Source organism: Carassius carassius, chromosome 5 (assembly GCF_963082965.1).
Source record: "Carassius carassius chromosome 5, fCarCar2.1, whole genome shotgun sequence".
In the NCBI taxonomy this organism is placed as follows: Eukaryota; Metazoa; Chordata; class Actinopteri; order Cypriniformes; family Cyprinidae; genus Carassius; species Carassius carassius.
Window position 1 is genome coordinate 36,187,427 of NC_081759.1, and position 11,309 is coordinate 36,198,735.

The following is an 11,309-nucleotide window of genomic DNA, read 5'->3' on the forward strand; positions in this document are numbered from 1 at the left end:
CCTTCCCTCAAAAAAATCTAAGTCAAAATTTTTCACAAAAAGACACCAAATATGAAAAAAAGTAGGCTAAATACGGGTAAATTTGGTTAAGATCAAGGAAAGTATATTCTTTTTGTGAATTGAGACTTTTGAGGATGGTTCTAGAGATTTGATATATCATCATTACTCTGCTGTTGCAGTTGCCACATTCTGTTTGTTTCAATGCAAACTGGCTCTGGCTGGCTCTGAGCAAAATGTCAAAGGTGGGCAAAACAAATATAGGATCGAAATGCCGGCCCAGCCCATCGTCCAGACTGTTCTCTGGGGATACTAAACCTTCTCAGTCACTGGGCTCAGGTTAGTGTGAAAGAAGGACTGTAGGAGATCTGATTCTGGTTAGCTGTGGGTAAATATTATGCGAAAGATGTTAGCCATCATTTCTAACGTTCTGAGGGGCAGTGCCAGCAGGAACGTAAGTATTTTATCCCTTGATTAATAAAGTGTGCTGCTTAGCAAATTTACTAATGTTTTGAAGGCTAACCACATCACGTCAACCAATGTAGAATTTATTTTTATTGATGTAAGTATAATCAGATATTTTACTGTTTGTATAAAGTGATTTAGCTTGGCTAACTAGCTAAAATGCACTGGGAGGGTAACGTCTAAAACTGGTCAGTAAACAAGCTGTCATTGAACTAACGCTAACCTATAACAAAACAATGTAACAAATGAGAAATAATGTGCTTTTCAGAAAACGCTTTGTTAAAATGGTAATCTGTTTCTGTAATTCTCTGTAGGAAATAGAAGGTGACCTCTGTGAGAGAGACAGTATGTGTCTTGCATCATATTTGCTATTGAGTGGCAAATGTCCAGCTGGATGCAACACTAAATGTCCAGCTGTATGCCATACTTAATGTCCAGCTGGTTGCAACACTAAAGGTGGCCATACACGGTGCGATTCTGAAGGTCGGAACCAGTGTTGCCAAACCCCTCCCTCAAAAAATATCTAGAACCACCCTCAAAATACGGGTAAATTTGGTAAAGATAAAGGAAAGTATATATATGTGTATATAAACAGTTTACAAATAATTAAAGTGTAAAAAAGAAAAGATTAAGTATAACAAAAAATTCTGAAGTGAAATTAGTAGGGGTATCCCCGACTAAGGATTTTCATAGTCGAATCAGAATTTTCATATCTTGCGGATATTCGGCTGATAGTCGAATCAGGGAAAATGTGGAATGAACACCTTGTAGATATAAATGGGGTAAATAATGTTTTATGTTTTGATAAACAGATAGCTAACACTTAACTTCGGCGGAACCATAACTATTAACAATTTTTTTTTTTTTTTACAATAGTGCTCTCATTATACCATTAGCCTAAAACGTTAGCAGTTCATGTTCTGCATTTCTGTTTTGAGCTGCGCGTGCTGAAGATGACCAGTAGAGTGACGCATTTGATAGCAAGTTTTAATCAAGGGGATTCAACTCCTAATTTCATATAGAATATGCTTCGTTATTTATACAACATAACGTTAATATTAAGACTTATAGGCTATTTGCAAATAGGGCCTGAATGCACATGAACTGCGGGGCTCTGAATGCAAACTCCGTTTGTGGACTCGTTCTTCACGAAACAATGTGCAGAAACAAGGCAAATAAACTAAAAATATTCATAGCATTTTAGTATAATGGTCTTCTCATTGTAATACTATGTATATAACAGTCCCAGTCATTAGTCTGCATTGTAGTTTGACCTGCTCGCGCTGTGCGCCGAAGAGCTTGACTCAAAACCAAATGCATCTTATATCAGGTAAATAATATATCCACGATATATATACACTGGCTGAAATATTTTGAAATCACTCGTACTCTACCTGTTCGAAAAAATCCAATCTCTGTCTGTGTCAGTCCGAGTCTTGGTAAAGTTTTAAATCCCTGCCGCCAAAATGCTCCTCTGTCGGTCACGGATTATGGAAAGTGAAGCATAAATCTATAGGGGTGGTTGGATTTATTCACGCACTTTAAAATATTAATTTGAAGCTTCTTTATTTTCAGATTCTTACAGCTTTATCATAATAGGCTATATATTAACTTGTTGGGAGAAAACCGATAGTTCTGTGAAATCAGACATTTGAGCTCCCCCATATAGTCATAATGGCATAATCAATAACACCCGGGAATATTCAACTGTTAGATTGGTAGTCGAATCAGGCTCCTTGAATCAAAGCATCGATTCGTCGACTATTTGGGTCACCCCTAGAAATTAGGGAATGCTTGTGATCTGCAAGCACATCAAATATGATGGAAATGATGCAAAGACACAAAAGACACAATGTTGGGAATTTGTCTCGTGTCACTAAAGTGCATCCCTGTCCTGCTCAAATACAACAGATAAGAGATATTATGATTCTCCAAAAACAAAAACTTAATTCATAGAGACTTATTCAGTCAACACACTCTATTACTACAAAGTGCAAAATACTGATGCTAAGCAGGGCTGTCTGTTCAGTAGCCTACCTGGATGGGAGACCTCCTGGGAAAACTAGGTTGCTGCTGGAAGAGGTACTAGTGAGGCCAGTAGGGGGTGCTCACCATGTGGTCTGTGTGGATCCTAGCGCCCCAGTGTATTGATGGGGACACTATACTGTCAACAGATTTGCTTTTACAAACTATGTTTGTCCACCGCGGCTTCGGACTGAGAGTAGGCTCTGGCCGGCACATGCGGTTCTCTCCCTCAGAGCGGACAGGAGAAACGCGCCTCCCCTTCCTCAGTGAGCTGTTGAATGTGGTTACCCGCGTGGTGGATAAACTATCCCCCCCCCGTGAGCTGCTGCCCTTCTTCACGGACCTCCACCAAGAGGTTTCGAGGTCCTGGAAGCAGCCTTAATCAGCGCACGTCATGAATGCCGCGGGTTTCGCCACCATTGCTGACATGGCGGACTGCTGTTATACAGCAATGCCGCTGTGGACGAACTCTCTAGCCGAACGGATCCGGCCTAAAGTCTCGTCGAAAGTGTGTTGAGTCGCGTCTAATCTCGGCAAATTTACTTCACTTTATGGCGGTTCTTAACGAGAAAGATATTACCGGAGGCTGTGAAAAAGTTGCGGGGGCAACAGATTTGGCGCTAAGTGCTACCAAACATACTGCCCGAGCAGTGAACCGTTCTATGACGGGGATGTTAACGGTCGAGCGCCACCTTGGCTAATCTCGCCGACATTACAAAAACCTGAGTTGGACGGCAAAAGCCTCTCGTCCTCAATCCCCACGCTCTAACATTGACTGTCTCGCAGCAAAGGCACCTCGAGCATCATTGGATTGAGCTATCACTTGAGCGCCCCCTCAGACACTCTGCACAATCCAGCCTTAAGAGTTTGAGGGACGGCACAAGAGGCTGACAAAGACGGGCAGTTTATGACCACTCACACAGCTGCCGCGTTCTCACTAGCGGCGTGGCCGATGTTCATTTTGTTGGATTTAATTCTGCCGTGGATACGCTTCAGGATTTGACACAACGAAACGTAGTGACTTTTACACATGTGCTTTCCTTGTTTACAGACGCTGTGAGCTTTCCGTGCTCGGACGTTAATGCATGTGGGAACGCTGCAGGTGGAGGCTTGGAAACCACTACGTTTTATGGGCCGCAGGGTAGCGCTTGCCCGGCATTTTCACTATGGGTGTTACACACAATTCGTCACAGATACACCATTCAGTTCAGAAAGGCCCGCCTTTTTGCCTTGGAAATCTCCCATGGTTGTTAACCAAATCGTGGTGCTGTGGCAGGAGCATCTCTGTGGGGAATAGGGGCTATAAAAGTAGACCCCTCTCAGATGGAATCAGGTTTTACAGTCGCTATTTTGGTAAAATAAATAAAAGTGACTATTTACGCCGTTTGAATCTTGCACTCAAGATGAGCAAAATCAAGATGTTAACAGTAAAGTCTATTCGGTCTCAGATTCAACAGATTCAAAGTTGGTTTGTCACGACCGATCTGAAGGATGCATATTTTCATATTCAGATCATCAAGAGACGCAGGAAGTTTCTCAGATTCGCTTTAGAGGGCAAAGCGTATCAATACTGTGTTCTTCTTTCGGCTTAGCCTTGGCTCATCGAGTATTTTCGAAACGCATGGACGCAGTTCTGGCCCCGTTGCGGCTCCAGGGCGTTCGTGTAATGAATTGCCTGGACGATTGGCTGGTGTTAGCACAATTGCAGACTCAAGCACACCCCCTTTGGGATCTTGTGCTGAATCATCTAAACAGCCTGGGCTTATGCACGAATTTCTAGAAGATTGTTTTAATTCCCTCTCAGCGGATAACCTTCTGGGAATAGACTTGGACTCTCGCGCGATGACAGCAAGACTATCTCTCCCGCTCACTCAGTCTCTCGCGTCATGTGTGCATCACTTCAAAGTGGGTCGCACAGTGACGGTGAGTTTGTGCCTCAGACTTTTATGTCTAATGGCAGCGGCATCCCCTGTAATCCGTCTGGGCTTACCTCATATGCGCCCTTTTCAGTGGTGGACGACAAGCCGGAACATTTCACCCCGTTGTCTTCCGCATCGGACGATTTCGGTGACACGGAGGTGTGTTATGTCAATAAGACAATGGATGTCAACCGAATTCCTTATAGCTGGAGTTCGGCTGGGGATTTGTGCTTCCAGAGAGACTGTCACGACGGACGTGTCTTTGACCGGTTGGGGAGCTGTTTGTCAAGGGCGCCCAGCTCACGGAGTATGGAAGGCGACACAATGCAGTTTGCATATAAACCGGTTGGAATTACTGGCGGTTTTTCTAGCTCTCCAGTATTTCTCGAATCTGCTGATCAGACGTCATGTACTACTCAGGTCAGACAACATAGCGGTTGTGTCGTATCTGAATCATCAAGGAGGATTACGCTCTCGCCCCCTGTGCAGGCTGGCGAGAAATATTCTTCTTTGGTCTCAGAACAGATTTCTGTCGAACCGAGCGGTTCATGTCCCCGGACGTTTGAACTTCGGAGTGGATTTGCTATCCAGCTTGTATGCTTTTCCCCCCGATTCGTCTAATTCCAGCGGTGTTATCCAGGATACGGCTGGACAGAGTGGACCAGCTGCTGCTGGTGGCTCCATGGTGGCCCACACAGCAGTGGTTTGCGGACCTGGTCAGCCTGTTAGCGGGCTCTCCATGGGAGATTCCCCTCAGACAGGACTTACTATCGCAAGCACAGGGAATGATTTGGCACCCAAGGCCAGATCTATGGAAGCTGTGAGCGTGGCCTCTGAGCGGAGTGAGTTAATATGTCCCGGTCTTTCTGTTGAAACCACTGAGACTATAATGAATTCTAGGGCAGCTTCTACGAGACGCTTATATGCTTTCAATTGGAAACTGTTTACGACCTGGTGTGGAATTCGTAATTGGATCCGGTTTACTGCCCAGTGGCTTCAGTACTGGAGTTCCTTCAAGACCGTTTCTCTGATGGAGTAACGCCAGTCACTCTAAAAGTTTCCGTGGCAGCCATTTCAGCTAACCATGTATATATAGATTGTGCTTCAGTGGGCCGTCATCTGCTGGTCTCTCGTTTTATACAGGGTGCACGACGGCTGAGGCCTTTCCGCCCTGTGCGAGTTCCTTCATGGGATTTATCCATTTTGTCGCAAGGTTAATCAGGGCATCCGTTTGAGCCCTTTGAAACTATACCGGATCAAATCCTGACTTTAAATACAGTTCTTCTTGTGGCTTTATCCTCCCTCAAGAGAGTTGGGGATTTACAGGCTTTTTCTGTTTCGCCCTCGTGCATGGATTTTGCACCAGGCTCTGTGAAAGTATTGCTGCTAAAGAGGCCTAATTATGTCCCTAAGGTCGCTTCGAACCCTTTTCACTTTCAACAAGTGGTCTTAGAGGCTTTACCTCCTGCAGAGGCGGGGTCAGGAGATCTGAGTCTTTGCCCTGTCAGAGCGCTGAAGACTTATGTTGATCGAACAGCTCCATGGCGTGAGTCCGACCAGCTTTGTTTGTTAGGACACAAAATAGAGGCCATGCTGTCACAAAGCAGCGCATGTCCCATTGGCTGGTGGAGACTATATCTTTAGCCTATGAGGCGCGCGGACTCGCTTCGCCCCTTAGGAGTTAGAGCTCATTCCATGAGAGCAGTGGCTTCATCAAAAGCTTTCTCAGTGGTTCTTCTATATATGATGTCTGTGCTGCGGCAGGATGTTCCTCACCGAGCACTTTTGTCAAGTTTTACAGTCTGGATGTGAGGATGGTTCCTTGCTCCCGGGTTCTCTCCGCTTGAGCAGATGCTTTCCTTGGATTCCAACTATCAGGTACGTCAGGCGTTATGGTATAGCGTTCCCATATGGTGACGTCACCACAGCATCAAAGTGACCTATGTAAGGGAACATCTCGGTTACGTATGTAACCACGGTTTCCTGAATAGGAAATGAGATGCTGCGGTCCCGGCCATTCCTTACCTTTATAGCATTTCTTCAGTTCATGAAATCTGAGCGAAATAGCGCACGGCACTCAGGTATACAATGCATACGCATGCGTAGGGCGGTGCCAAGCGCTATTTGGCCAATAGGATTGGCGGGATGGTATAGGGCTTCAGACATTCGTCACACCAAGAGGTGTTCCCATACAGTGACGTCACCGCAGCATCTCATTCCCTATTCAGGGAACCGTGGTTACATACGTAACCGAGATGTTATGAAGGTCGGATTATTACAAATATATTTAGTTTCCCCTGGGCTTACTTCCTGCTTCGGACAGAGTGCTTTGACCGGGGTTGTTAACATTTCAGTTCCTTTTAGATGTGTTTGTTTCTACGCGACTGCTTTTTTCTTATTAACACCTCTTTATTAACACATCTTTTCTCAGTTTTTATATATATATTATATATTATATATTATATATTATATATTATATATATATATATATTATATATTATATATATATATATTATATATATATATATTATTTTTTTTATGTATTTTCAAGTTGTTGTTTTTTATGTTTCATAGGGCGCAAGAGTGGTGGTCTCTGCCAGGACATATGCAGACTTTACCCCTCAGGCCTCCTTTGATATTAAAGTGAGTTTATCAGATAAGCAGTTTCTTAATTTATTATGTAATACTTATTTTACTGCATATACACTACCATTCATAAGCTTGCGTTAGTTCTCTTTCTTTCTTTTTTTAACAAATAAATATATACATAAAAAAAACGTTTAAATTCATCACAGCACATCTGCTTTCAACACTGATACTTTGAAGTGTTTTTGAGCACCAAATCAGTATATTAGAATAATTTCTGAAGGATCATGTGACTGCTAAAAAATTCAGCTTTTCCGCATTTAAAATATAATAAAATATAAAAGCTATTTTAAATGAATTGTAATAGTACTTGACAATATTAGTGTTTTACTGTATACCTGATCAAATTAATGTAGCCTTAGTGAGCAGCAAGGAGAAAACATAAAACTTTCAAACATAAAAACTTAATGCATTTGAAAGCATTTTTTTTTTCTTTCGGCAGAAATGTGACCTATACAAGCTGGAGGAGGGCCCTCCACTGCAGGCTGTGCTCACAAGAGAGGAGGGGCTTCAGTACTATCGCACGATGCAGATCATTAGACGAATGGAGCTCAAATCTGATATACTCTACAAGCAGAGGGCCATCAGGGGCTTCTGTCACCTTTATGATGGAGAGGTGACGCATACATTACAAACACACAGATATAAACTTTACAAGCACAAGATTATCAGAGACTTTTTGAGTTCTAAACACACATTTGTGCCAGTGTAAAATAGTCACATTGAATATTATTGTATGTTTTGATTCACATGGTTGCGAAAGTCATTTGTAATTGGTTCAAATGTTGACAACATAGTGAAGACAGAAACACTTACAAATGCATTTTGTTCTTTAACAGGAAGCATGTGCAGTTGGTATTGAGGCTGCTATCAAACGATCAGATCATCTAATCACATCCTATCGTTCCCATGGGTATACTTACACTAGAGGGGGCACCGTTCGTGAGATCATGGCAGAGCTCACTGGTGAGAACATCAAAACCTATAGTTTAAAGTTCTGATCCCTTATTTTTCTCTATTATTGAATTATTATTTTATTGTTTATATATTTGTTTATTCTATCCCTCTTCGGTGCATCTCTATTTCTTCATCAGGTCGTAGAGGAGGCATTGCCAAAGGAAAGGGAGGGTCTATGCATATGTACACTAAAAATTTTTACGGAGGAAATGGAATTGTGGGAGCTCAGGTAATTTAAATGAATTGATTAGTGTTCCTTATGAATAGAGCGCAGATATCAGTAGTGAATAACTATTCATGTGTATCCCAGGTGCCTCTTGGGGCAGGTGTAGCGTTTTCCTGCAAATACCTGGGCACCAAGGATCTGTGTGTCTGTATCTATGGAGATGGTGCTGCAAATCAGGTAAGTCACTTTCACGCAGCTCCAAACAATCATGCTAGTCCTAATGAGTGATTTAAGCTGCTAATTCTGCTACTAAATTTGAACATCTGGTGCATTCAGGTTTCATGCACAATTTTGCACTATTTCTGCAGGGTCAGATCTTTGAAACATATAATATGGCATCTCTGTGGAAGCTGCCCTGCATTTTCGTTTGCGAGAATAACAAATATGCCATGGGTACTTCTATTGAGAGAGGGGCATCTAGTACTGACTACTACAAGAGAGGCGAATTCATCCCTGGATTAAGAGTAAGATGCAGGATGCTTTACTTGTGTCTGAAATTACTCTTCATGTCAGAATACTTCCTCAGCTGTTCTATGGCTTTGTAGGTGGATGGCATGGATGTCCTTTGTGTAAGGGAGGCCACCAAATTTGCTGCTGAACACTGCAGATCAGGAAAAGTGAGCTGTGGTTTGAGCGCTGTGATATTGTAGAGATGTATAGATAATTTTTACACTACTTATAAGATGTTTTCTGTTTGCATATACACTCATGAAATATAAGCACTTATCTAGCAATACTAAGACATCTGACATTTACATTCATAGGGTCCTATTTTGATGGAGCTGCAGACCTATCGTTTCCATGGACACAGTATGACAGACCCAGGAGTAAGGTAGTATTTTATATAATCTCAAACAAAGCTCACTGTTGTTTCCACAATGTGCATCCCTCAACTTAGGCGAGTCGATACGTACCTCTCCCGTCTCAGTGCATGCACTCAAACACTGTAGTGTGTGCTAGTGATGCGCAGGTCGTCTCATAACCCAGGGACCCCACGGGTAACCCGTGGGTAAAGAAATTGTCACACTATTTGTGGTGCGGGTCATTAAAAACAAAATGTAAAAATCCATGTTTGCTAGGTGCAATTCCCTATAACCTGTATTAAATATTTGGAATATCTATTTTCATATTTTATTAGGTTCTTCAATAAGGTATAATAAAAACATGCCGATTTCCTAAGCGGATAAAAATGATAACTATAATGTATGGCGGAAGAGCACTTTACAGCACTTTGACCTCGGCACAGTAATATCATCACTCCTAAAAACTCCTCATGTTGGTTGTATTGACGGACGTTAGAGGGAGAGGGAAGTGTTCAGGAATGATGATATTACTGTGCCAAGGTCGAAGTGCTGCAAAGTTCAGGGAAGAACATAGTGGAATATGGAAAAACAGTGGCATTTTCCTTTGAGCGATTAATCCATTACTGATTTGGTAATCAACAAACATTTCTTATTCCATGTTTAAAAGAATATTGTTAAATAGTTTGTGGAAAAGATTGATATATTAAGTTGCTCAAGCAAGAAAACTACTTTTTTTACATTATCAAACACATTCTAAATTAAAACTTACCATTGACAGAAACAGTCAGCTCTACTGCCTTTTCTTTTGCATTTAATTCTTTCTTACAAGCAATCCTGTGGTTCATAAATAACTTTGTTTTCCTGTATATAGTCTTTAGTGATGATGTGACACTGCCTCGATTGTGCAAGTGACAATTCCTGTTAACTGTGCAGCTCACTTGTAGTGCAGACACGATTTGATTTGAAGCCACCATCTACTTGTTTTTCAATTAGTGCTCCTCCCCATATGTGACAACCTTTGGTCTCCTTATCCACTGTTCCCATAGCTATCGCACACGTGAGGAGGTCCATGACATGCGCAGTAAGAGCGACCCCATCACGTTGCTAAAGGATCGCATGGTGAGCAACAACATGGTCAGCGTGGAAGAGCTTAAGGTGAGCCTGCAGAAGCTTACGAGAGTCAGATTGAAGTAGGACACAATCACTAACATAGTGAGTGTTGTTCTTGTGTGTGGGATTATTAATAGGAAAGGAAAGGAAAGGCTAAGTATGGTGTCCCATACTTGGAATTTGTGCTCTGCATTTAACCCATCCAAGTGCATACACACACCGTGAACACAAACCCGTTATGAGGCGCCCTTGGAGCAGATGGGGGTTTGGTGCCTTGCTCAAGGGTCTCCCCTCAATCACTCCCCTGACCTACAATCCCTGTTGGACCTGAGACTCGAACTCGTGACCTTCGGGTTCGACTCTCTTATCTATTAGGCCACGACAGCCACATAATACCAAAAATTAAGAATTCTTCATGCTGAAAGATTGACATTTCTGCACTTTCACTAAACAGTTGAGACCTTTTGCAGGAGATTGATGTGGAGGTAAAGAAGGAGGTTGAAGATGCTGCTGAGTTTGCCACCACAGACCCTGAGCCTCCACTGGAGGAACTTTGCAACAACATCTTCTACAATGAACCTCCTATGGAAGTGCGTGGCACCAGCCCCTGGATCAAGTTCAAGTCCGTCAGCTAAATCGCCGCCTTTATCGTCCAAAGTCCCCTCCCCTTCCTACCAGTACACCCTCTCCTGTAGAATGATCACTTCTGATGTGGCTATAGGTTTCATAGTCAGTTATTGGGAAACAGAGCCAAATCTCTCAGCCACACTGAGATAAGTTGCCTCATTTCACATGTTAATGTTATCATTGCCTTTTTTTGTTGTCTTCAATTACAACACTGACCCTCAATATAAATTTTAAAATGTAGATTTGTTTCATTTCATCTGATTTATTACAGTATTACAATTTAAGTACAAATGTATTTCTGTTGTATTTTAACACTCTTCAACACTGAAGAGTGTTTGAGTGTTTAAACATTCACATAAATAAAAAAAGATTTAAAATAAACAGCTGAAAATGTGACTTTAGAATGGAAAAGAATATTAATAATTATTTACCCTCTCACCCTCTTCAGCTTTTATTTAAAACGGGGTTTTTGTTTTACATGTATTTTATTGTGAGAAACTGAATTTGATAAAAACAAAGTTATTGGGAATATTC

The 11,309-nt window shown here is 42.0% G+C and overlaps 1 protein-coding gene across 1 annotated transcript; it reads left to right on the forward strand.

The window, feature by feature from the left end:
- The first annotated feature begins 289 nt into the window (after nucleotides 1-289).
- On the forward strand, nucleotides 290-11,015 carry LOC132141477 (pyruvate dehydrogenase E1 component subunit alpha, mitochondrial-like). The gene is made up of 11 exons (XM_059551011.1): nucleotides 290-451; nucleotides 6,981-7,049; nucleotides 7,495-7,668; nucleotides 7,892-8,018; nucleotides 8,147-8,238; nucleotides 8,320-8,412; nucleotides 8,544-8,699; nucleotides 8,781-8,852; nucleotides 9,000-9,067; nucleotides 10,085-10,193; nucleotides 10,619-11,015. Exons 1-11 carry the CDS (start codon nucleotides 395-397, stop codon nucleotides 10,781-10,783), a joined length of 1,182 nt encoding a protein of 393 aa, XP_059406994.1. The 5' UTR covers nucleotides 290-394; the 3' UTR covers nucleotides 10,784-11,015.
- Nucleotides 11,016-11,309: the final 294 nt, after the last annotated feature.

Coding starts and splice junctions, on each gene's coding strand:
- LOC132141477 (XM_059551011.1), top strand. CDS start 395: ATGCGAAAGATGTTAGCCATCATTTCTAACGTTCTGAGGGGCAGTGCC. Junction 9,068..10,084: donor ATGACAGACCCAGGAGTAAG/GTAGTATTTTAT, acceptor CTGTTCCCATAG/CTATCGCACACGTGAGGAGG. Junction 10,194..10,618: donor TCAGCGTGGAAGAGCTTAAG/GTGAGCCTGCAG, acceptor GACCTTTTGCAG/GAGATTGATGTGGAGGTAAA.